The sequence below is a fragment of the Mesoplodon bidens genome (genome assembly GCF_964165515.1).
Source record: "Mesoplodon bidens genome assembly, chromosome: 3".
NCBI classification, from domain to species: domain Eukaryota; kingdom Metazoa; phylum Chordata; class Mammalia; order Artiodactyla; family Ziphiidae; genus Mesoplodon; species Mesoplodon bidens.
Genome location: NC_138178.1, coordinates 56,745,987 through 56,772,507, shown reverse-complemented (window position 1 = coordinate 56,772,507; position 26,521 = coordinate 56,745,987). Strand labels below are relative to the sequence as shown.

The 26,521-nt window shown below is 52.9% G+C and overlaps 1 protein-coding gene across 1 annotated transcript in view; it reads right to left on the bottom strand.

Moving 5' to 3' along the window:
- Nucleotides 1-971: 971 nt before the first annotated feature.
- Nucleotides 972-26,521, bottom strand: part of SMAD3 (SMAD family member 3) — a 120,757-nt gene continuing 95,207 nt past the window's right edge. Inside the window, exons 4-9 of the mRNA XM_081229009.1 lie at nt 26,447-26,521; nt 22,799-22,849; nt 12,823-13,035; nt 10,645-10,782; nt 8,013-8,157; nt 972-5,523 (exon numbers count right to left, since the gene is read on the bottom strand). Of these exons, the coding sequence (XP_081085135.1) occupies nt 5,400-5,523; nt 8,013-8,157; nt 10,645-10,782; nt 12,823-13,035; nt 22,799-22,849; nt 26,447-26,521 (746 nt within the window). The 3' untranslated portion in view covers nt 972-5,399. The remainder of the gene's footprint in view (nt 5,524-8,012; nt 8,158-10,644; nt 10,783-12,822; nt 13,036-22,798; nt 22,850-26,446) is intronic.

The following is a 26,521-nucleotide window of genomic DNA, read 5'->3' as shown; positions in this document are numbered from 1 at the left end:
AAGGGAGCTTGCTTGGGCAAGGCGGGAGATGATTCAGTTTGGGGGAGTTGTTTTGGATCGGGTTTCACAGGCAGCTGGAATTTAAAGTTGTGGCGCTCAAGGAACAGGTTGGTTTAGAGGTAGGGATGTGAGAGTCATTTGCCGAGAGATTGACTAGATAAAACCTTGGGGAAAGTCATTTAGGGGCGGGAGGCTAGAACTGGCCAAATAACAACGAAGGTAGGGATTTGATGTAGTTCATGGAGGCCAAACCTATAGGCACGTGGGTGCCATTCCTGGGAAATCTGCCTCCCTCCTGGTACAGCATATGTGGACTCCGGTGAGGTCCTGGGAGGGAAGGCTGCTGTAGAAGTGGCCCAGCTAGAGAATTACTCCAGCCCCCTTCCGCCTCCCTCAAATTGTTTATTCATTTTAACCATCCTGTTTCTTAATCCACATCAGCTGGAGTCAGTGTAAGATTCAGCCATGGAAAACAATTTTGAAGTCTCTTTCTCCTTGGGCGTTTGGAATTTAAAATGGATTTTCACAGGAGCTAAGTCACGTGAGCTGGAGAGTGTGGAAACCTTTCGGAACCTGAAACCTACCTCCGTTGCCTGTGGCAAGATTAATCCGGTGGCATCCACTCACTTGCCAAAGGCTCTCAAATACAAGGGAAACGAACACGAAGTCACAACGTGGAGACAGCGTCGCTGGGACTTGTGCAGTGCTGGGAGACGTGCCAACTGGGAGACTTGACACCTTCATGTGCCTGACCCGGAGGCTCCCACTATCCCTGCAGGACTGGCTGGCACCGCGTGTTGCCCTCGGTGAGTGAATGAGGGCAGCGGGGCTGTGGCAGAATGGGACCTGGCACATCCTTGGTCAGAGTGCACTTGGGCTTGGAGACACTTTTCTCTGAAGCCCCCGGGGCCCTTTAACCTCTCCTCTCCACCCAGACATGGCAGCGAGAATGAGAGTGAGTTTCTGGCCCAGCAGCTTTTCAATGAAAAGTTTATTAGAAGGGCACTTACAGGGGAGAGAGAAGGAGAGAGGACACAGTTCTTTAACAATAGGGGCACAATGCTTAAACACGTGCTCTGCCCTTAAGATAAAGGTTAGAAAAATCTAAAACACTATAAATACATACATGCTTTTTACAAAGGTATTAAAAGGTCAGGCTGGCTGAGAAGGGAAGGTAATCAACATCCTCCGCGTTCTTTTTCCTCACCCAAACGCACACCCAAACAGGAGTCCTGCCCAGAACAGCCTAGTTGCAACAGCAGCACTGAGGGTGAATGAAGGCTTCCTGGAGGAAGATGGCTCCATCCCTCTGTACAGTTCTCACCCCTAAGAAGGGAGAGGGGCTTGGTTCAGAGGCCCCCACGTAAGGGCCTGTATTCGACTCCGAGCTGCGTGGGTCACATGCTGCCACGTGGGGAGCCAGCCTGGGTCGGTCGTTCCAGGCACTGAGCCCAAAAGCCAGTGCACCCTCTACCAGCGTTTGGAACTGGCTGTGCCCCGTCTCTTCCCAGCCACTGTCCTTGGGAGGAGAGCCTTTTCCAACTTTCTTCAAAAAATTAAATAGTTAGCTGTCTTGAATGGTTTTAAGAAATTATTACATAAATATAAAAACACCAGAATGCTCGAGTGTACATTACTTTAGCATAAAAAAAAAATTACAGGATCCCTTGAGAGAATTTCTCAATCCAGTTTACACAATACGCGAGTTTTAGCATGTGATAGCTGTGTTTCTGAAAGGTTGCCTGTAGAGCAAGTCATTTCCCCACTCTTCCATCAGAGATGCCTCATCTTCATTTTTGATCCATACATTTTTCTGCTTTCCCACCCACTTGTGGAGTGGCTGATAATCCTGAAAGACTGTTACTTGAAGGGGTTCAAAAGGGAACATCTATGCCACACAAAGAAAAATGGTACAACTTAGCTGTGTTGAGGTTTTCTTCTAGCAAAGATGTAGATTTGGGAAAAACTCCCAACTCTGCCACCTAGTCACACAGTAAGACACAGGGCCCAGAACCAAACTCATGCCCTCTCTTGCTACTGGTAACCCCCTTGGTAAACAGTCCCCTGAGCAGTCTGAAGATTCCTGTCCCTCCCTTCTCCTTTTTAGGACTACAGAGAGTGGCCTAATGTGAGCTCTCACCCCGCAGAGACCCTCACGGAGCCTCAGAAATGGCAGCTTGGGGCTGAGAATGAAATCAGATATCTGCCGTCTCCCCAAGCTACTCACATACATGCATGTCATGCACACGTTACTTAAAGAAAACCTTATTCTGCAGTGTGAGTAAAAGCATTTAGCCCTGGAATACGTCCAAACTCTAGGAAGCCAGAGGGAGATGGAGAAAAACAAACTAAGCACAAGATACGTGCTACAGCTCATTCCAATACATTAACAATGATTTAAAAAAAATAATCACCATGGTAAATAAAAAAAATACAGCACAGACAACATAAGGACAATGGAAAAGTCTGCCAGCAGCCTTGCCCTCATGTCTGTTCTTCCTAAGAGTCCAAGTCCCCGCTCCTGACTCTGGGCTTGTCTCAGAATGTCTGATCTGCAGTCTGCCAGGAAGGTGGCCAGCAGAGAAGACTGGCCAGCACAGGCCTGTAACCCGAACCGCTGGGGCGGCTACCTACTTGCGCTGGAAGGCTCCAAGTACTAAATAAAGTTAGGGGGAGGGAGGGAGTGGGCGGAGAGGAAAGGGAATACAAGTTGGCTCCTGAGGGAGGTGCTGAGGCCAGGATCTAGGACCCCGCGCTATAGCTACTCTCAGGTCAGCGTCAGCACAAGCCGCAAGGTGAAGGTGGCCTGGCGGGGAGCCCGGGGCAGGGGAACAAGGCACGTTGTGCAGCCTGGACAACGGCACTGAAAAGGGTCTCCAACAGCCACCGTCACCCCCCCAGAACTGCCCTGATTTCCTCCTGCCCCTTTCAGCTGTCCTTTAAGTTTTTCAATGTATAATAAGTGCCTGCAGGCAATAGGATTTTAAAACTATTTTTATGACTTGAAGGACACTAATATTACACGTGCCTCAAAGCCACCTACACAGCCTCTATGGTGGGAATGAAACCAGATCCTAACCTCTGGGTACAACCAAATTTCTTTTCAATGGTGCTGAAGGTGGGCTTCCCCACTTTTTCCTCACTCATCCTCCTCCAGCAGTCTAGTCTATAAAGAAAAAGGGCCAATTAAGTAGCTTTCGGAAAAAACACAAAATTAAAACTTCATGCCTCCTAGAAGTAGCCTTTAGCTTTGAGCACTGAGGGTTCTAAGACACCATCCAAATGCAGCCAGATGTGACCAAGATCACCCAAATTGGGTTGTACCTGAAGCCAGTTCCCAAGTACCTGGGGGACAGCTGTGCGCCGTAGGAAGCCCTCATAGGAGATCACGTTAGCAGGTGGAGAACGCGGGCCCTCAGAGACTGCTCCCCATGGCTTTTAGAGGGGGCAGCACGATGGCTTCAGCCGAGGCCAAAATGGAATAAGAAGTCATACCATGAGTCTCAGACCTGACCGGGAGCAGGAACACACATCCAGGAGGTTCAGATGATTTCCTGTATCTAAAAGAAGCAGTCCACCATCATTTCATACCAGGCACAAACTTCAGACTTGCAGTATCTGGTCCCCTCAGGTGGAGTGAGGGACGACACACCGTCTCCGGCTCTGTGTCAACAGTCCTGCGCGAAGACCAGTCCAGGTCTGGCAAGGTACTCTCGTCTCTTCCTGTGTGCTCTGGAGGCTTGGCAAGCAGCTCTCCTACCTGGAAACTTCAGGGCTGAAGCTTCAGAGGCCTAGGATCCTGCGAGGCACCCAGGAAGCCCCCAACATCTCCACATAGCATCAGAAATGTCATCACATTTGAGGTTTATACCTGCCAAAAGTGTACACTTTCTTCCCTTCACCTGCAATTAAGACAGGACTTCCATAGGAAATCCCTTTATTTTTCCTGGTAGAAATCCATGCAAAAATATGGGGTAAGTCATTTCATACAAAAACAGCAGCAAAGTATAAAGTACCAATTGCAAGTGGCAATTCCATCTGCTGTATTCTGCAAAAGGCCAGTAGAAGAGGGCTCTTTTTTTTTTTTTTTCCAGTTGAAATAACTTATAGTAGTTTTCTCACTAATTGCCACTGGGAGCAGTACTTATTACACATTATAACTGCTAGAGTTGTCACTGATGATCCTCTACTGTGAGCTAGATAATCTCATATCCCAGGGGAAAGATGACAGACCTCTTTGCACCAAACCTGCAATTTTCAAAGGTGTAAAAAAATTTTTTAAATAGCCCTTTCATTTGCTTTTGTGTTGGCCTGAGATCTTTCCCTCCTGGTGAATTTGCTCCTGTTAATTTCAGCTTCCAAAAGTGCTGGCAGGTGTCTTCCCAACGAAACCTGGAAAAGCTTCACTTTGGGGGAGAAGTTGCTGGGTCCCCCTCTGGTTTCCCAATCAACGTGCCAACCCAAGGTTTTTTTTTTTTAAATATAAAACAAGGGTTTAAAAGAGCATACGACAAAGTTCATTTAATTAACGCAACTGACTACATCAGCCAATGTAGCCGAATGCATGAGAAAGCGGAGCGAGCTCTTACAGGTGACCGGAGACCCGCGCACCGTGGTGGAACACCGTCACGGACAACTACCTCCTGCTTCCCGGGAGCATTTCACATAATTCAGATCTCTTTGAGATTAACGTGATGCTACAAACTATACATTTCCTACGTGCTGAGCCTCAACAGATCCTTCCAACTGCTGAAAATGCAGACAACTTTAAGAGTGTTTTTAAAGAAGAGGTGTCACCACCTTTTCCCACCGGTCCCTGTGTGCTCGGTTCTGGACACATTCGCTCACACCAATCAGTATGCTCCCCGAGGGGTGGAGACAGACAAGACCCCTCCCCACCCCAAGTCAATTCAGCCCCCAGGGTGCAAGGTCTGCCACTGCTGGGGTTCAGGAATGCTCACTGGAAGAGGAGGGCTGGGCCTGAAGTGCGCTCATACCCCTGCCTGCCGGCTTCTCCCTGCCTCTAGAGCGCCCAAGGCGAATTCTGCACTTGGTCTTTACCACAGGGCCGTTTCCTGTCATTAAAAGAAAAAGGGGCTGGGGGAGGGGGCAGGTGGTAAAATACTACCTGTTTGCTCAAGCCACCAGAGCAGAAGCCATTTCTTGCCCTTCACACCAGGGCCAAAGGGCAGATGTGTTCAGCAGACACAGCTGTTCATAAAAATCCATCTCTGGGTTTGCTTTCATGTTCTGTAAAACAGGCTCGTGCCACTTTGGTTGAGGGAGAAAAATTTCTTCTTCTTTGACAACCGTAATTTGAGTTCTGATTTCTCCACCTCCTGCATGGCCATTTTCCCCAAGCCCACCCTCCCCACCCTCCCCCTTCACACCCAATGTCTCTAAGACACACTGGAGCAGCGGATGCTTGGGGAGCCCATCTGGGTGAGGACCTTGTCAAGCCACTGCAAAGGCCCATTCAGGTGCAGCTCGATCCAGCAGGGGGTGCTGGTCACAGTCTGTCTCCTGCAAGACATTGGGAAAGGGGTGGGTTGCGGGGTGTTAAGAATGTCCAGAAGCGCACACACGTCAGAATGCCTTTTCCTGCTTTGGTGACAGGCTTCTTCCCAGAGCCAGAGATACAGACTGCCTTGCTAGACCCTGTCCTGGAGGAGGTGCCACGAACTTGCTGAAACTGCCGGGCCAAACTCCAAGCAGGAAGGGCTTTGAGTAAATCAGGTTCCCCTGCACCAGGGAAGGAGGTGGCCCCCTTAAAGAGAAACATGTAAGGCAAATTCCAGGGTACCCCAGAGGCCTCCCGGTTGCCTTGATGGGCTCCTGATGCGGAGAACCTCAGCCAGAGCAAAGGTCTCTCGGGTCCCCCTGTCCTGAGAGGGTACCTACAGCTCCCCTGCCTTCAGCCCCGACCCACCCCCAGCAGGCCGTGATGACGTGCGTCTGCCTGATTGAGGGGTGTTTCTTACAAAGCGCCGACAGAGTCCACATGCTGTCGGTCCCCAATGTGCTGATACAATTCCCATCTATGGCCTTATTTTGGAAAATCTTACGAGCAGAGCGAGCCATGGAACAATTACTGGAAAAAACCAAGGCACACCACACGTTTCTTTTCCCCAAAGCACTTTGTCTAAATTCGGGCTGGTTGATGACGCAGCTTGCAGGCAAGCTCCCAAAGGCCTCCACTGAGCAAAGGCTATCTGCTGAGGCCGGAGGCGCTGGTGCCAGCTGGAGGTGAGAGGCCTGGGCCCTGCTTTCAGCCACCTCACAGGAAGGGGTGAAACCTTACTCTCCTTGGCCCAGGAGGCAGGAGGAGGGCGAGACTGTTCTGGGAAGGGGCCGCACCACCAGTTAGGTTGCTCTGCGGTGCTGCCAGGTGGCAGTGACGTGGTGGGCTGCACAGGACTGGGTGTGCTGGCAGTATGTCCTGCACGGTGACACAGTGCCCCCAGGGAAAGGCTTCTCTGCCAGCAGGGGGCCTCTTCCCAAGCACTTGAAGCTGGAGAACTGCAGTGCTGCACCAGGTCAAGAGCCGCTGGCCCGAGGTCACCACCCTCCTTGCTTGGCCTGCGCTTCTCCTGAGTGGAGGGTTAGAAATGGGCTTGCAGACTCGGCCCTGGCGTGCCTGCCTGACCTGGATGCCTGAGTGTGGCCCTCTGGACTGCAGTCTGAGTGCTAACAGGAACAAATGGACCTCCCTCTGGCTCTTTTCCACTGGGTCCATCTTTAAATATTTCCCTTCCCCAACTAAAAAGAAGATTAATTTTCTAACCTTTCAACTCTTGCTCCCTAAATGATTCAGCCAAGGCCAAAAGGTGAGCTAAAACGTCCCTCGGGCTGGGCCTTTGGGCCTGGGCTAATCTCAGGCCATTATAACTGGGTTGTAAGTTCTCTGACGGCTGACCACTCGGATAGCTCAACTGGTCATTCATCCCGGATTTGAGAGAGACCCCAGAGACCAAGGTGCTGCGTTCCCTGGCACTGTGGGGCAGACACGGAAAACAGCAGCTAAAGTATGGTAAATGAAGGAGGATTTTATGGACCGAAATCCTCTAATGAGAATCTGACTTTCCATAAGTCATGCTCATCTGGATTTCATTACAAATGGTGGCCCAGAGCCAATACTGAAATGGGTTTGGCCTGGGTGCAGAATGACTGCAAAACAAAATGGATTCCAAACATCTGGAAAAATGAAGAGAAGGAGAGAGTAACTTGCAGGGCGCTGGCTCCAGCTGACGTGTGGGCACCTCTGTGTCTGCTGCAGAGTTGGGGCTGGGCACACAGACCTGCCTCTAGGGGAAACTCCTGTCCAGGTGTGGAAGGAAAAGGAACGGGCTTCTCTAAGCCCACACCAGAGTGGCCCGAGAGATTCGACACAGCAAACCAGGGACACCCCTGGCCCAGTGCCATGTTTAAATCAGTATCTAAAATTATGAAAAAATCATTTCTGAGCAAGTAAATTTTGTTCCTTTGACTACCCAAATCTCCTCCTCCCTTCCCTGCTTCTCAGTTTTAATATCCTAGATCCTCAGGGTCACCGGGTCAGAGATGGAGCCACAGAGGAGAGAAGGAACAGTGAGATGAAGACTTAACTCCCCGGAGAGGGTCTTCCTAAAACCATCTGCCCAAAACGAACAAGGAAGAAGCCGCCAAGAGGACACAGTTCTAGGCTCAGCTTTTCCACAAATGATGCAAATTCAGGCAAGTCGCTTTCCCTCCCTGGGCCTTTGTTCCCTCAACCGTACAACAGGGACAATGCCAGCGTCCCCACCCAGGGTTGTGGTGAGGATGGAACGCTCCCAGCTCCTGAGAAACTCTGAAGCACTGGGCGAGCACTGCTCAGCTCTTCCTTGTCTAGTGGGACTTGGCCCCGCTCGGATCCCTGGTCCCTCTGCTCTTCGGGGCAAGGGCCAGCCTAGCTCATCTCTGGGGAGCCCTTGCTCTGTGTTCTGAGCCACCTGCAGTCCCCGCATCCCGGGGACAGGCGCCCCAACCCCGACCTGTACTCGGCTCCCCAGCCTTTGACGAAGCTCATGCGGATGGTGCACATCCGGGTCAGCTGGTACACGGCCTCGAAGCCCTGGTTGACAGACTGAGCCAGGAGGGCGGCAAACTCCTGGTTGTTGAAGATCTTCAGGTTGCACCCTGCCAACAGAACAAAAACAGTGCTCGTGGGGACGAAGAGTGCACTTGTCCGGAGCTCCTCTCCTGGCTAAAGCCCCCCCACCCCAGGGTCACCCAGACCGGTGTTCCCATATTAGCCACGCTCAGCACCACACTGGGGGCGAGCCCACGTGGTCCCTGCCCCTGAAGCCATCACCGCCTTGATGGGGAGATGCAGCTGACACAGATGAGGGGGGAGAGTTAAACAGTGGCCCATAAGCTCCAGTTCCCAGAGCTGTGGGAAGGCTGAGGAAGACAGTAAAGTGAGCCCAGGAACAAGGGAAACGGTTGGGAGAGGTGGGCCCTGCCCTGGGCCAAGGGGCCAAGGCAGGACTCCAGGGAACAGAGGCAGGGTCACGAGCCTGAAGGCCCATGTGGTGTGCGGGTATGGCCGACCTCCTGGGGAACAGGAGTCCTTGCCCTTTGACGGAGGGAGCACCAGAGAGACGGGCCAGCTGAGAGGCTACCCGGCCTGCCGTGCCAACAGGAGCTCGGCAGAGGGTCCTGGGCACCTTCCACCTGGGCTCCTCCAACAAATCCACCTCTGCCCAGGCCAGGAGGGAGCGAGAGATCTGGGCCACATCTTGGCCTCTGGGCACGAGGCTGGGGTGGGGTGACATTCTCGGCAAAGTGAAGGCGTGTACTAACTCCAGGCATAAAACCAGAGACAGGCACACATAAAGTTTACCGTAAATCTCTTGTTCGAAGTCCTACCGCCTGAGTGCCAGGAATGTGTCAGTCAGAAAAATAAAAGACAAAAGAAAGCACATGCCGAAAATGCCCAAAAGGTGAGCTGACGTGACACTAATGGGCCAGCACTGTGCCCCTCGGCTTGCTGCGTGACTCTGGGCTGGTCACTTTCTCTTCTAAGCCCGTGTCTCCCTTGTAAAAGGAGAGGCTGGCCTCAGAGGCCCCCCAGCTCTGACACTGCATGAGAAATCCAGCACCACAGCCAGCTCTGCCCGAACCAGAGAGAGGGAGAGGGCGGGGCCGCGGATGGGCAGAAAGCCAAGTGCGCATCTGGACTTCCTCTTCTCATTTTCTCTGAGGGGAAGAGGGGTGAAGCAGAGCCCAAAGTGGGTTCCGGTCCCCCGCCCAGCAAGCAGCAGAGGAGCACACAGCCCTAGGTTCATCCTGGCTCAGCCATTTACTAGCTGTGTGTCCTCTGCAGGTAGCTTAACCTCTCTGAACTTGTCTCCTCAGCATGCCTCCTCGCCTGAAGAGCTGGAATAACTGGTGAGGACTAAGTGAGCCCCAAGATAGCCGTGTGCTCTGCAAACGCAACCACACGACGTTCCAGAAATGGAGGGCACCACGAGCATCTCAAACTCCTTGCATTCTTAAGTTGATCCAGCCCACGACCCACCGCTCCACCATCACCTGCTACTTAGTGAGCGGGAAGACATGCCACACGTGCCGCAGGCAATGGACTGAGCCACATACTCTACCCACCGGGCATAGTCCACACTCTGTGGCTGCGTGCCCTGGGAGAAGTGGGCTTCGGTGGGGGCTTTCTGCCTCAGCTTTCTAAATAAAGAGGCCTTGGATGAGATCAGCCACCTGCCTGGTCATCTACCCAGGCCTGGCCCTGTCCAAGCCACCCTCTGGGGTGAGCCTGCCACCCCTTGGAGTACAGGTGGGATTCGTAGCCCGACCCAGAAAACCCTCAACAGTCCCCCTGAATAAAAGCAAAACTTTCTCATGTCCTTCCATGGCCTGGTCCCATCATGTTTTCTAAACATGTCTCCCGACTGTCGTTTAAATGGCCTCCACTGCAGGCAGAGTGCAGCCCACGTGTGCCCTGCCCTGCATCACCTCTGGGCCTTCGCCCATATCGTTCCCTCTGCCTGCAATGCCCTCACGGTCCCCGCCCCACCATCACCCTATGCCTAATGCTTACCTACCACTCCAAGCCCAAATGCCTTCTCCTCCATGAAGCCTTTCCTGATCCATCCCAGCAGTTAAATGTGTTTTTCCCCTTGGATCCAAGAGCACTTTACCTGTGCTGCTTGCATGATGCGTAGCACCCTCCCTTGTATTAAACGCATTTGTGTCTTTGCCTTGTACACTCAGCTGATGGGTAAGGTCTGTGGGGACAGCAGGAGGACTTCCTGCACCCCTCCATCCCCGTACAGCATCTAGCTTGGCTTTAGGAAGGAATGGAAGGAGGGAGAAAAGAAAGAAGGAAGCAGGCATACTATCTTATTAGCATCTATGCACACAGGCAATAAACAGGTACCCAGAGATCAAAGGCAGATCTGTCAGATGCTGCGTCTGCTCCCCGAAGGTTCGGGGAAGTCACACTAAGACAGCAAGGCAGAGAGAAAACCCAAGGGAAGCATCTCCAGATTGTCAATGCAAACACCAATGAGGAGAAAAGGTAAGAGAGAAGAAACCTTTCCAGCATCCCAGGCATGTGCCGCAGAGGAGAGGACCTCAGGGAAAGGGTGGGTATGTCGGTGGTGTTACCTGGTGGGATCTTGCAGACGGTGGCTGGGTGCCAGCCGTAGCGCTGGTTACAGTTGGGAGACTGGACAAAGATGGCACTGTCGCTGAGGCACTCTGCAAAGACCTCGCCTCCGATGTAGTACAGCCGCACGCCTCGCCCTAGAGAGATTCGGGTCAGAGTGGCCCTGGCACCAGCTGAGGCTACCAAAGGAGGCAGAACTGCAGCCAATGCTCCAAGTGACTGGTTCTCTGCCAGGGTCACCAGGCAAACGGGGCCCAGAGCCCAAGCCTAAACACACAGGGAAGTGATGGGTGATGCTAGGTTGCCAAAGCTGGGGAGGCAGACGACAAGAGGAAAGAGCATGGGTAAGTATTAACAGCAGCCTCTGCCAATGACCCGCCATGGGCCTCGGCCAAGTTACTCAGCCGCTGAGCCTCAGTTTCTTCATCTGTAAGATGGGGATAACAATAATACCTACCTCATGGGGCTGCTGTAAGACACACAGCAAGTGCCTGGTGAGCAGTAGTTGCTGCTGCTGCTACTACTAGGTCCCTTCCCCCTCCAAGATTCAGAAACTCATTTAGTCAGCCTGCAGAGCTCCTCCTGAGGCAGCAGATGCCCCAGAAGCCCTTCACTGCAAGGACGGCTTAATTAGTGCCACTCCCTGTACCTTTCTCCCCTCGATGCATTTTTCTAAAACATTCCATAGCTTTGTATCATTTACTTTTCCTTCATCTCTTAAATCCACTCCAGATGGACAGAAATTATTTTTAAATTGGCTCTGCAATTCAAGCAAGTTATATAAACCCTCTCACAATGAGTCTCTGCTCAGCCAGGGGATGTTCTCTTCTCCTGCCTGGAAGGTTTTTGTTCCCACTCCTGGGGGCAGAGGCCCAGAGGGCCAGGGAATGGAGCCAGCTTTCACAGGCGCAACGTGGAGTGGCATGGAAACCAGGTGACCGGCTGCAGGCCTGCCTCCTCGTCCCACCACTGTCCCCGGCCCCGCCACTCCCCAGTTCTTCCTGGCTCAGTGCTACAGGACTTGGCGGCTCACAGACACCAGGGTGCTGACAGAATCAGGGGCCACTAGGAGGCGCCCTGGAGTTATGTCAGTCAAGAGCGGGAGGCGGAGGTGGGAAGACCCAGACCCAAAGGACAAAAATGTTTGGGTAATTTTTGAAATGTTATATTTAAATATAGTAAAGTATAAAGTGGGTAAGTAAACACCTGTGTATACCACCGAGGATCTTTTTAAAAAGAAAACAAGTAGGAGGCTGTCTGGGAAGGATGCAGGCTCAGGGGCAGGAGGGGGCTCTTTGTCACCGACTGTGTTACACACTTGCTGTGTGGCCTCTGCAGGGCTCTGCCCCTCCCTGGGCATCAGGTTATTATTCCCTGGAAAATAGGCACACTGGCGCAGGCCCATGGCTTCCAAACTTTTCTTGACTGTAAAACCCTCTCTCCAAATGAAATCTTCTGTGAAGGTGCAAGATATAACACAAACAAGAGCAGAGGTGCTCTGGGTCACATGCGCCCAGACCCCTGCTGCCCTGCCCAGCTCCTGAGTTTACTCTGGAACCCCTTGGCCACCCTGCGTGCACTGAACAATGTCTGAGAATACCCACCATCTCTACACCATCTCTATGGCCCTTCCAGGACTCTGGATCGAAAAGCTGTGAACATCCTCAGCATGATAATTTTATGAGCAAACCAAGTGACACACAGCAAGGCTTCATCCTCCCTAACCTAAGTGATCTTTCACCACGTGCTGAGTGTCAGGAGAGAGTGTTAGCAGCAGTGGTGTCCCGGCAGCGGGCAAATACTGGTCTCTCCACCTCTTCTAAGTTCCTAGAACAATCGTATATGAAGTGAACAAACAGAATATCGTTCCTCCAAGGTGGACTATATATACTTGTCCACCTATCAGTACTTCAAGGGTATTTTTATTAAGAGAATTGCACGGTTGCCTTTCTCAAGAAAGTCCACTGTCCTCCTCTGTGGCTTTCAACTTTTCAGAAATGGTCTCTGAGTGGGAACGATCAAGCAACCGGAACTCTGTCTGGCCCCTCAACGAGGCAATACGGAGCCTGGGGGACGGACATGGGGGAGGCGCACCATGGTGGCTGGTGGGTTCTGGCAGGGGCTGTGCTGGCTGGGGTGCAGGGTGGCGTCACGGGGGGAACGCGGCCGCCCCTTACCGATATGCCTCCGCGTCAGCTCCACGGCTGCGTTCCTGTTGACGTTGGAGAGCAACCCCAGGCAGAAGCGCTCGGAGTTGGAGGGATCGGTGAAGCCGTCCACTGTCATGGACGGCTGCGAGGCGTGGAATGTCTCCCCGACACGCTGGTTGAGCTCGTAGTAGGAGATGGAGCACCAGAAGGCCGGCTCGCAGTAGGTGACAGGCTGCAGGTCTGAGGAGACAGGCCGGGCCGCTGGGTCAGGGGGCCCCCCAGCCCCTGAGCTCCTGGATGGGGTCCCCTAGATGCTCCGGAAGCCTGTTTCCCCACCTCTCAGGGCATTATAATCCCCCCCACCCTTTTACTGTGTAAAACTCGCAGGATCCAGTGGGACAAAATCCTCAGGTATCAGGAGAAGCATTCCACTGGCCTTGGCACTTTTTATTTGATCTGAGCTCACAAAGGCCCTGCCCCGCCCGGCCTGGCCTTGGGTTGAAGCAGTATTCAAGGAGGTGCTGGGTCAAACCCACAAGGTCCTGAGACCAACAAGCACCTGGCTAAATGCACTGGACAGGCCAGGAGTGCCCACTGCGGTCTGGCCACACCATCTGCCTCTCTCCCGAGGTCCCCAGAGTAACCCGTGCTGATCTCTGCCCCCCAAGAAGGGCTTGCAGCTTCTGGCTCTGCCCGGTCGTGGGCTAACTCCTAGCCTGTCGGGCGGCAGTGTCCAAGCCTGTGAAATGACAAGGCTGGTGCGGCCCAGGGGGTCGCGTCTACAGCCACACCGGCACCAGGCACTAGGCACCGTCTACAGAGTGAACTGGGTCCCTGCCTCTTATTACAGAAACTATCTTCCAAATGTATCCAGATGCCATCTGTCGGGGTGGCTAAGACACAAACTCACCTAAAAGAAGCTCTGAATTTATCCTAGTTGTCAGTCTGTGTCTCGGTCAAGGGCTCCTCAGAGCAAACTGCCATCCTGTGAGGGGGTGGTTCTCAGAAGAGGTGGGAACCCCTGAAATAGAGGTTTCCCCTCACGTGCCTCCACATCACCTTTCCCGTGGTTCCCTATGCCTCCGGTCACCTCCAGCTGTTCCAGGCTCCACACCTGCCCAGGTACCCCTGCCCTCCTCCTGCCCGTCTGTGTGTCATCTCCCACCTTAGGGTCCATCCTCTTGGCCCTGGGCCGGGCCCTCGTCATTCCTCACTTGCAGCAGTGCCATGCATCTGACAGGACTCCTCCGCACTCCAGCCAGCCTTTCCAGCTGCTTCTCTGCTCTGCACTGCTCCCTGGGCCACATCCTGCTCTCTGCCTACTTGAATCCCACCATCTGCTGGCCCATCAGGGATTCTGCTGCTCTCATTCCTATGTCTCAGACCTCCAGCCTGAGTCACTTGCTCTGGCTCTTACATATACATGGAGCCGCCTGGTCACTTGGGGCGTGTCTTTGTGGGAGCCAGTGAGAGTGATGGGGAGGGCTCGCCATGCGAAGTCTCAGCACTGGCCCGAGACCCCTGCTCACCGCCCGCCGGGCAACTTCCCAGAGCGAGAACCCACGAGAACCTCTGCTCAGCTCACCAGACCTCTGAAAGTGCGTAAAGCCCAGGAGAGAAAATATCAGAAGCTGTTCCAGGAGGGGCCCGGGTCCCTCTGCAGGGCAAAGTGGCCCTGATCTCCTTCTGGGGTCTACGCCCATGATCCCATCTAAGGGTCAAGAGAAGGTCAGCAAACACGGGAGGAGCCACAGCCTGTGACATCCCTGCGCTCAACACACCCAGGAAGCGTCAGCTAGAGGGTCAGGACACCTACATCAGGTTTCTCAGCCTCGGCACTATTGAGATTTAGGGCCAGATAATTCTGTCTTTGTGGGCAGAGGGTTCTGTGCACTCTAGGATGTGCACAGCATCCCTGGCCTCTACCCACTAGATGCCAGCAGCACACAGCCACCTCACCGTCCCCGCTGTGACAGTAAGAAATGCCTCCAGACATTGCGAGAAGTCTTCCACGGGGCAAAAGAGGCCCCAGTTGAAAACCACTGCCCTAGATGTTTGACCAGGTCGTGGAGCACAAGCTTCAAGGCCAGATGGACCATCGTCCACCCTCCGCTCAGACACAGACCAGCTGTGTGCTGCTGAGCAAACCAGTTAAAACTCTGAGTTTCAGTGTCCACATCTCCCCCGGGTCACCAGAGTGGAGAATCTCCTTTATCACCAGGCGCTGTTTGTGGATGGACTGAGATAATTCAAGTGGAGAGCGGGGCACACATCAAGCACTCAATAAATGGCGTTAACAGGAATTATAATAATTTTGGTTATATGAACTTGAAAAGATCCTGTTCTTGTCCTGACCTCCATCCGAAAGGGGCAAAGTGTCCCTGCCCCTCCTTCTCTTGCCAGGGCCCACACTACTTAATGGTGAAAGTGGTGTGCGTGGGGCAGGAGCGACCATGGCCTGCGGCCAGTGCCCCCGAGGCTGGGTTGAGCCACGCCAGCCACATCCGGCTCTGGCTTTGCTCGATGCTTGACATTCCAATGAGATAAGCTATATTCTAAACAATGTGGTCACTAAAATGTGAGCTATGTTGCTTTGGAAACCTTAAAAAAAAAAAAAACCACCACCACCACCTAAGAAATCCAAGTGCACTCCAAGCCTTCAAAGTGGTCTGGCAATGTGTCAGGGCCAAGAGGTACTGGGGGATTCCCAGAGGCAAGCTCTGCTGACCCTGCTGTGCAACCTGAGGGACATGACGTCCCTCTCTGGCCTCAGTGGCCCAGTCTGAACAGTGACTGCAGTGTACTGGAAGCCACCGAAAGCAGACCATGTAGGTCACGGTGTTTCTGGCATGGGTCACCCCGAAGAGGCAGCTATGGCTGATCTGGGCTGGCCTTGGCTTCTCTAGCCAAGTACAGAACAGAGCCGTCTTCATCTCCAAATTATAAAGCCTTTTCCAGCACCCCCTGGGCTTAGTCCAGGCAGAAGTGAGCGAGCTAGGCTCCCAGGAACACTGACCCAGCCCACCCGTCAAAAGAAGAGAAGCCAGCAGGCCACCCGTTGGGTAACATGGGGCCAGAACCACATTCTGGGGACGTGTGGGCTTCAAGGTGTCTCGGAATCAGAGAGAGGCTTGGGGTCCTAGCCCAAGAGGCCCTCCCAAGCAGATCTGAGCCCTTATCTAAACATCCCTGCAACTCACAGACACTCACTGAACAGTGCTGTGGAAAACACAGGATGCAGGAGCCTGACACATAATTAAGAAGATGCTAGTTGGGGGAACAGAGCAGTCGGGCCAAGGCAAAGTCTGAAGGCTGCCATTTCAGGGAGTGCTGTTTGGACGAGTTGACCTACATTCAGAAGCAGCACCGCAGCCATGCACTTACTGTTGTCTGCAAACAACTGACAGTCAGCCCTGCCTTTCACCTCTCTCCCTCCCATCATCCCTCAGTGCTTCCTCAAGGCATTTCTGTAAGAGGAGCTGCAGACCCAAGTATGATCACCACCTCTGGGCTATGCCTTGAATGGCACTTTATTTTAAACTTCATGTATGCCCTCATTTCTCTCCTACCAAAGGACTTATCCACACCATGGTTCCAAACAAGACAAAGTCAGGACCCTGGAAAAGAGAAGACTATAAACAGGCTAACCATGAAGTTATAGCTACTGAAAGAGCACTCAGCTTGGGTCTAAGCTTCCTAGCAGACAAGGCAAAAAGGGAGCATAATATGCTACATGGCTCTGGTTGGTGGACAGACAATTCTTACTAGTTCTGCAGGGGAAACAAAACTTGTCCTGGGCACTAAATCTTAAATGACATCTTCAGGTGGCTACTCCTCCCCCATTATCAATCAATCCAGCCAGCCAAGCTACCCTAGTTTCAAGAGTTTCCCAACAAACGCAGCAGCAGTTTTATGTAAGGTTGCTTCTAAAAACCCTGAACATATGCCACTCACAGGCTCCTCTGGGAGGACAACTCTACAGGGTAAGGTGACCTGCCCCAATGGAAAGTGGTTTCGCTTCTCTAGGCCAAGGACTCAGCACACCTGGAGTGAGTGGCAGCTGATGGCGTGTGCCCAAGGCCTTCCCTTCAATCGCTTCTGCTCTCGGCCAGACTGCTGAGTCTGTGCCAATCTCTCTTCCTGCAGCAGAGGTGTTGCAGACGCAGGAGCCTCTCGCTCCAGCCGTTCTCGACCCCCTGTCCCCACCGGTGCGGTGTCAGCCAGACCACTCGAGGAGCACGGGGCACTTAATTCTCGACTGGCCCCCTGCCAGCCTAACGCATTGGCTGGCTTCAGCTCTGAGCCCGATTCCAAGCTGGCATTGACTTTCTGTTTTGTTTAAGGAAAAGAAAACAGAATAAAACCCAGAAGGCAAAGGGATGCCTATTAAAAACATGTGCGAGAGATCCAAATCCGGTAAATGAAAGGCGAGGGGAGGTCGGAGTGGGGAAATTAACTTTCTACTATACATCGAAAGCAGGGACTGGGCAAGGGCCGGGAGCAGCGACGCTGTAAAGCTAAAGGTCAGAACACAAACGGCTGCCTTAGTCTACGCCCTGCTCACCTGCCTTAGTCTGCGCCCTGCTCACCTGCCTTAGTCTGCGCCCTGCTCACCCGCGGAAGGCGGCTCTGCCTCAGGCCAGGAGACTTCCACGCCCCAACCCCCACGCGCATTTCCCCTGCCTGGACTGCTCGTCCCCCTCATCTGCCAGGACGCAACCTTCAAGGCCCAGCGTAGGTGGCTGTGAAAACATTCTCTACCCCTGTGCCTGAGCCACCTGTGTACCTGAGGGTTAGGTCCCTGCAGGCCCAGGCCAGCTGTGTCCCAGCAGCCGGGCACCAATTCCAACTTGTCTCACCAAGGATTAGGCAACAAACCCAGTTTTACACAGAAAAGACCCCATGCTCTTTCAACCTAGGACCAGTTTCCTGAAACCAAGAACAGTGGAAAAGTCTAAGAGCTGGATGGACCCTCGGGAGCGTGACGGTCCAGCCGGCAGCCGACTTCCTGCCGTGAAGATGCCTGCTTGTGGCGTCCCAAGCTTAGGGAAGATTAAAGCCCAACGAGGTCTCGGAAAAGAACTTGTGCAGCAGCCCAAGACACCTGGGATCGGGTAGGGCCTGTAACATGGGCCCCTGCCCTCTCTCGGGGCCCAGGTGTCTTCCTGCTACTCTGCCACCAGGGCCCCCTTCTCCTGGCAGCCTCAGCCCCAAGGTCCTCCGGGAAACCATCATCTCCTTAAACTCCAGCTCAGCCGCTGCCCCAGGACATTCCCTGGTACCTTGTTTCCCCCAGTCAAGGCCCCTCCCGAGATGTCTCACTTTAAAGCAGAGAACAACTTTACTCACCAGCAGGATCCAGCTCGTTATCTTTCTTCTCTCTCTCCGCCTCCCTCCTCCTTCCCCTCCATTTGCTCCAATCCTTGACCTAAATCCTTAGGAAATTCCAGGTGACTCATCCGGCATGATGTGTAATAACAGGAACATCACCTGCTCACATCCCTTCCCTGCAAAACAAAGCCCTGGGACCTCCCCAGAGCCTGCCCCTGGCCAGAAGCTGAGCTGCTTTTCAGTCACTCAGGGGGCTCCTCCACGAGGCACCCCAAGTGGCTTTACTGTGGCAGGAGGTGCAATCTTTTGCCTGGAGGAGGGAGGAAATGAAGCAGCAGCCAGATGTCCTATGCTTGCTTTCTTTTTGTATAATAACTCCTTTACTAGAAATAATAGGTGTCCTGAGATGCCGTCTCTCTCCGGGGAGAACTCTCCGCGTGCCTGTCAGCATCCTACTGTTTGGGACATGCCAGCCACAAAGGAGAAATGCAGAGGCAGCTGCTGCGTGCTGCCCACCCCACCACCCTTTTATCCCCAAAGGATGCCCTTGAACTCACGAGGAGTTCTCTTCTCACTTCTCACTTTGCATCTCTGCAGAACCCGCCCACTGTGTCCTTCAGCACCTCCTCCCCTCCCTGAGGCCCCATCCTCCACCTGACCCTCAGCCTCTTCCCGAGGGGGTCCTGTGAGTCTGTCTTCAGCCCTCTTTCCTTCTTGAGCTAGGTCTCCCTCTCCACTGAATCCATCCACTCCCAGGACTTCAGCCGAACCTTCATCAGTGTTTCCAAAGTGAGATCTATGGGAGGGTCAATGGGATCGTAAGAGAAAAGTGTTCCAACAGCGGTTGGACCCGTGGGAGAAACGCTGGACCAAACAGGCCTCCTTTCTGCAGGACTCTCAGAGGCTTTACACTGCGGGTGCCCTGGGGGCCCCAGGAGGGGGCACAGTATAGGCTTTCCAAACTCATTTGATGACAAAATCATGTCTCTGACTCCACTCTGGGCAAGGTTGTCAAACATGCTAATGGCTTCCAAAGCTGCCCCTCCAGCCACAGCCTCTCTCCTGACCGTCCTGCCGCTTCCTGGACACGGGCAAGCAGCAGCATCTCCCTGTCACCCTTCGCCCCAAACCCCGTCCCACCTCCTGGGGCTCTGCCTCAGTTAAACTGAAGCGTCATTGTTTTCCCAGTTAAAGCTGATCAATAAATGCCAATGATTCATGACGCTCTTAAATGCCCTCTCCTCTCCCGCTGCCATTTCTCTAAAGCATTCATCTCAGCCTCCTTCGGTGCTACAGCTTCCTAAGTGGGTATTTTGGGGCGGGGGTAGCCCCAGTAATTTCCCCTAGATTTTAAGTTCCACAGAGTGGTCAGATTAATCATTATGAAGCTGCCGTGAGATAACCACCACCCCCCAACTCAGAACCCACCATCTCGCCTTATCCTAGGCAAGACAGGGCTACACAAGGGTGGCCCTCAGGGCTCTCTTCTCAGCCCGCCAACCCCGAGCCTCATCTTCTCCACTGTGCCTCCCAACAAGCCAACCAACCACACTGCCAGCTGTCCTCCGAGCTCACCCCACCCTTTCACGCCATTGCTTCCATCGGCAGTGTCCTTCCCTCCTTCTCTGCCTCACCGTGTCCCACCTGTCCTTCAAGGTACAGCTCATACAGGTCATCACAACTCCAAGGTCCCCCCACCCTACTTGGCACTGTCCTCCTGGGCACATACAGTTCCTCCCTCCTGTGTGCTGCTCCCTTGGCACCGGGCACAGTACATCACTGGTGGACAGACACCTCCAGCCACTCCACCAGACTGTGAACACCTAAAGGTCCTCCCTGGCTCTGGACCACCAGCATCAGTACCTACTAGGAACTCAGCAAATGTTGACTGAATGAGTTAATACATAGGAGACACTGGCCACCCTGGATGATGTCCCCACTGGAATGCCACCGTTTGCTCCTTTGAACCCTCAGGGTACTTCATCTGCACCTACCTCTTGTTTTAATTTATTAATTTATTTATTTATTATAGTTGCGGCACATGGGCTCTTCGTTGCAGCTTCTCTCTAGTTGTAGCACGTGAGCTCAGTAGTTGCGGCGCGAGGGATTAGTTGCCCCGCAGCATGTGGGATCTTAGTTCCCCGACCAGGGATCGAACCCACATCCCCTGCACTGGAAGGCGGACTTAACCACTGGACCACCAGGGAAGTCCCCCCTCTTGTTTTATATAAAAAGTATTAATCGTCCTGCCTTATTTATCCCAACAAGGCCAAAAGCACCTTCATGTCAGGGTCTGTGACACCTTTTTGAATTCCCCCACTTGGACTGGCATACAGTGACCAAGCAGGAAGTGCCCAGAGAATGAATGAGTGAGGAAGAGACAGGCAAGCAGGCAGGCAGGGCTCCCAGCCAGGGACAACATGGGACACCAGGGCCCTCATATCTGACATTTGTTCCCAACTGTAAGTCAATAGGTGTCTCCTTAAGCCTAGTTCTTCTGAGTGAAAAAGGGGAGAGCTAGTCTAAGTGACCGAGCAAGGCAGGGTCCTGCTGCACATGGGGGCACAAGTTCTGGGTCCCCAAGGCCTGAGTTCAAAGCCAGCTTCTCCATTTTCTAGCTGCGTGAAGGGGACAAGTTCATTAACCAGTCCGTTCCTTGGTTTCCTATTCCATAAAATGAAAAATCACAGCACCACCACCTTAGATAGTTGTTACAAAGATTCAGTTAACATGCATAAGCCACTCTGAACAACACTCAGTAAATAGCAAGTTCTCGAGAAGTGTTTACCATCTTCAAAACCATCCTTTCATCCCCTTGCAGCTACGATGCCAGAGGCTGTGAGATGGTAGGGGCCCTACCAATAATATTGAATGGGTGAAGGCGGGGGTTCGAGGGCTTGGCAAGCATAGAGGAAGCCGGGCCTGTCAGCGCCCGTGTCTCGCCGTGAGTCCTACCATGGCTTGTTGGCTGACTTGTCCCCCACGTTCACATCTTCCCAGCCGAGTGGCACCCCCTCTCTGCCCACCAGGCTTGGAGACTGTCCCTTCCTTTGGAAGAAATGGCCTAAGAATTCCTGACCCTCAGACGAGAGGCTGAGGAACAGGGCAGCAGGCAGGGAGAACTGTGCCAGCAGGGCACTCTGCCTTGGGGCCAAGTTCAAGAACATGCTGTCATCCTGGTCCACACAATCTCGAGGGGAATTCACAGTGAGTACCCACCCAGGACAACCTGCGGTCTGAACCACCAAGTCAGGCAGTGGGGTTGCCAAGGCAAGCACCAGTTCTGATGTCTGTCGACTTCAGGGCGCCCATGGCCACGGTGGGGTAAGAGGGCTCAGCCTCCAAAGCTGAAAGCCCAGAGTCAAGTTCACAGTCATGGCCTTTAAGTTCTCAAGGGTTAACATAGCTTCCAGCCTTCAGAGTTTGTGTTTAAAAAGTCCATCAGTCCTTTCACATCGGGAACGTGACCTTCCCGCTGTAAAGCGCAACCCTCACAGTGGTATTATTTTACAGAGATGATAAAACAGATCCCCCAAAGTTACATTTCACACTGCCCACTTGTCAGCCTGTATCAAAAGGTTTTCAAGCAGCTCCCCACGTTCCAAATGATGACTTTCTTCATCTGATGCTATCAGTCAAGGACTGGGAACAACTGGGAACAAAAGCCAGGCCAATCCACTCTGATTCACCAAGCTTGGATATTAACTCCTTCTTTTCCTGAGCCACAAATCAAACCCCAGCAATACAGGCTGGAAAATAATCAAACTCACATTTTTCTAAAGCTACCAGACCAACACAGAAAAAAAATTCCCTTCAATATAAACTGAACAAATATTTAATTTGTTTTGAGCCCTCCAGCAGGCCCCACACTGAAGCCGAAGGATGCTCCTGGATTAGAAAAGTGAATCTCAGAAAAATGACCCAGAAATCAAACATCTAAGGGAACGTTGTGGAAATGAAGGCCCAGCTGCTCCAAAACATCATGAGATAATGCAAGATGATCAACGAGTCATCTAAGTATGGAAATGTGTTTACAAAGTAACAATGTGAAGAGACAGAAGGAAAAGACGGAAGTGAACTATCATCTCAAAGGCAAAGCACAAATATATGTGCCTGATCCACAAACATCAGAGGAACCAAGATGAAACACAAATATTTGTCTTAGGGCAGGAGGATTATGGGTAACTTGGCTTCCCCCCCCCAAATCCTTATATGGTACTGTTTTAAATAAAAATGACATCATTGTCAGATGAGGTGCTCAGATAAAATCCAAGTAAGTGTATCTGAAACAAGTCCCCGAAAGCCGGGGGCTGCGGTTTGCACCGCTGCCTGTGGCTTTGCATCAAACCACACACGGATGCTCACTGACCAGAGACCCTCGTGTCTCTTAAGCACAAGGTTTGGGGGTTTTTCATTCACTCGTGTCTAACCGCCTCCCTGGGGAAATACAAACCCGGCACACGACTGCCTTTCCTGCCACCACTGTTCTCAGGTTTCCCATTCTGTGGGTGACCCCAGAAGTAATGTAACCAGAAACCTGATGGGCTGCACTGGGCGGATGGTGGGGGTCGGAGCAGGGAAGCCTCAACTTCAGGGCCCCCTCCACACACGGGCCACCAGGCAGGGCTACAGCTAGAGGGGGATTGAGTCATCCAGACAAAGAGCTACTTACCCAAGTTATTGTGTGCTGGGGACATCGGATTCGGGGATAGGTTTGGAGAACCTAGGAGGTGAGACACAGCTGTGAGACTTCGGAAAAGACTGTTGGCCTGGGGAGCCAGATGACAGAACATTTGCATCCAGGTCGGGCAGGAAGAAAACCTTGGACTGAGCCTGCACGGTCCAGGAGGAGACCAAACCCCACATCCTTGCCTGTGCTTTCCCTTCCCGGGGCCCCAGCTTCCTCATCTGTGGAACCAATGGATGAGTGGATGACCTTGGAGTCTCTCCCACAACTTGATGGTTTGATGCTTCTAACCAAGCCCCCAGGCACAGGGCTGCTGCATTCCCAGCCTCGGTGCACCGACCTCACACTGACCCTCCCTGTTAACTGAGCCCCCAGAGGGACAGAAGGAGCAGGGAAGACCCTCTCCACCTGCTCCAGGCCCCAGGCAGCAAAGGTAAGGCTTGCAGCTGCCCAGACCTCACCAGTCTTGTTCCCACGGCTCAGGACCTGCAAATACCAACGCAGTCTTTTCTCCAGGTTTCAGGAAACTCACTGAGCTGCCTCGGACACCCTACAACTCAGCAACCAGACTGACATCTTATGTAAGACATGATGCTCCACGTGGGAAAACGTCCTAACTACCCAATTCTTCCTACTCTAATATCGTTACTCTACCTGTTTTTTCCCCCGAAAAAAGAAAAAAACCCACAGGGAGTCAGCCTTCCGAAAACCAAGTGACTGCTTTTCCAGAAAGCAACACTGGGCTGGCCCCTCCTTCGTCCCTGCACCCATGGGGCTCCAGCTCTGGAGAGTTGCTTATTGACTGACAGCCCTGTGATTTCAGCCCCGGCTCCACCCGCTGAAGTCCACAGTCCGCACAGCTGGGCCTTAAGCTTACGCTGCCTTGAGCTGTTAACGGGGGTCTGCGCCTGCTCTTAACTCAGCTGTAACCTTCTTGAGGACCAGGGAGGAACTGTGGGTTTCTTTTTCACCCCTAGCACCCAATCTTCGGAGGGACGTGGAAGAGTCACAGGAAGAGCAGAGCTTCCGAATCTGCCACGGGGTCTGGACACGGCACCGCTGATCAGCCATGGGACTTTGGCAAAGTGGTTCGACCTCTTTGAGCCTTGATTTTTTTCCCCTCAGGTACAAAATGGGGAGAATACCACCAATCGTGTGATTTGTGGAAATGCAGTGGGATTGTGCCTATGAAAATGCCTATACCATAGCTGGAACACAGTATGTGCTCAGTAAATGTTGGTCTCCTGATTTGTGCTGGCCCGAATGACAGAGACCCAGGAAGGCAGTGGGACCTTCTCACTGGTCTGAACAGACATGTGTGCGTGTCCGGGGAGAAGCAGGGCTGGACGGGCTGATCCTCGGGCCCCACGTGAGGTGCTACCACATCTCAACTGTCAGGGAAGCCGAGTCCGTGAGCAACTGGACTGGTTTGAGTGAAGAGCAGAAAATAAATAGGAGACCCCACCCATGGGCTGGCTGGGGCCCACAGAGCCCAGGCACACATGCAATAAATCGTTAATGTTCACAACAGGTACACTAAGGGAGGAGAGGAGGGAGGGAGAGACAGAGAAGATGGAGCAGAAAGGAAGGAGAGGAAGGGGAAGGAGCAAGAGCTGAGAGGGTGAAAAGGTGGCTGCTCGTCCCATAGAAGACCCTCTCCTTTGGTCTGTTCACTTTTTTTTTTTTTTTTTGCGGTACGCGGGCCTCTCACTGCTGTGGCCTCTCCCGTTGCGGAGCACAGGCTCCGGACGCGCAGGCTCAGCGGCCATGGCTCACGGGCCCAGCCGCTCCGCGGCATGTGGGATCTTCCCGGACCAGGGCACAAACCCGTGTCCCCTGCATCGGCAGGCGGACTCCCAACCACTGCGCCACCAGGGAAGCCCGGTCTGTTCACTTTTATAACAGTAAAGGCAGACCTCGTGTTACTGCACTTTCCTTTACTGTGCTCTGCAGATGCTGCATCTTTTACATAATGAAGGTTTGTGGCAAGCCTGTGTCGAGCAAGTGTCATCAGCATGGTTTTTCCAACAGTATCTGCTCACTTTGCACCTCTCTGTCCCATTTTGATAATTCTCACAATATTTCTAACTTTTTCACCACTATTATATTGGTAATGGTGATCTGCGATCCATGATCTTTGATGTTACCATTGCAAAAAAGATTACGACTTGTTGAAGGCTCAGATGATGGTTAACATTTTTTAGCAATCAAGTATTTCTTAAGTAAGGTGTGTATACTGCTTTTTTAGACATAATGCTATTACATACTTAATAGACTATAGTATAAACGTAACTTTTACATGTACTGGGAAACGAAAAATTTGTGTGACTTGCTTTACTGTGGTTGTCTGGAAGTGAACCCACAGTATCTCAGAGGTTTGCCTGTAATCATTCCACAAACATGAAGAGCAGCCAGGAGGGAAGGGGGAAAGGAGAGGGAGAAGAAATACAGCATCTGCAGAAATGCTGCTTAGCTGGCTTGCTTCCCATGCCAGCATTTAATAGCTGTACCCTTACAGCGGTCACTTGGCACTGAATACAGGAAGGTCTTCGATGCATTCCGGCTGGGTTCACACTGTCAGCCACCCATCAGGGGTGTGTCGGGGTATGTGTGCTAAACCCCAAGGGCCATGATGCCCAGGCTATGTATCAAGTGACCATGTTTACAGGAAACATGCAAGTCTCCCGCATCCTTCTTTTGGGAATTACGCTCTCTTCTGGGCTGCATGCAGGGCGGGTGGCCCCACCGTGTCAGGCAGCTCTGTGTGTACAAGGCATGCCCTCCGTCATGGGGAGGGAACATCTGCTCGGCCCCCACCTCCTCACCCAACCACATGCAACACAATGCACATGCGATGTGGCAGCTGGGGTTCAATTCAAGAAACTGCTGGTCTGGAGCCAATTTGGTCCCTTAACAAATGAGGCGGGAACATCTGGAGACGTGGCTGGAGATGACTGGGCTGGGTCCCTCATGGCAGGAACACATAGATCACATTTGGTCATCACATAAAAATTGATGCTTCGGGGCCTCGACTGCCACTAGCAAAGACCCTGCCTCTGTTTCGGCTCTTCTGAGCTACTTCAGGTGATGGAGCCCACCCTCCATCCTACTGCCAGCAGCATCTCATCTGCTTAAAGCGTGTAGGGGCTCCTCCTCAGTCCCCGGCCACACTTGAAGCCTTGAGTGAGGGGCCCTCCTGTCTCTGAAGGAGTACATTCCAGCCATCCCAGGACTCACCAGCTCTCCTGCCCACACCCCCAACTCTGCCTGGCACACCCTCTGCCTGCCCTGATGGCCTAGCCAAACCCTACACACATCTCCGACACTCAACTCGAGAGAAACCTACACTGCAAGGTGACGCATGGCACCCCCGACACCCCGTCCCCAGGCTGGGTTACGTGGCCCTGCTCTGTGCCCTGATGCCACATGGCGTCCTCTACCAGGGCACATATGAGACGGCACGGTGACTGCGGGCTGTCTTGTTGGTCTCCCCCACGAACTGTGAGCAGCTTCGCTCCTCCTCTGTCCCAGACCCGAGCCCAGGGATTGCTCTGTACATACTGGATGGAGGGCCAGAGGGAGGGATGGGGGAGGGCGGGCACTCAGGCTTAGAGCAGAGCCCGAGACTCTGACCTGCGTCCATGCTGTGGTTCATCTGGTGGTCACTGGTCTCTCCATCTTCACTCAAGTAGCCCGGGGGTGGGGTTT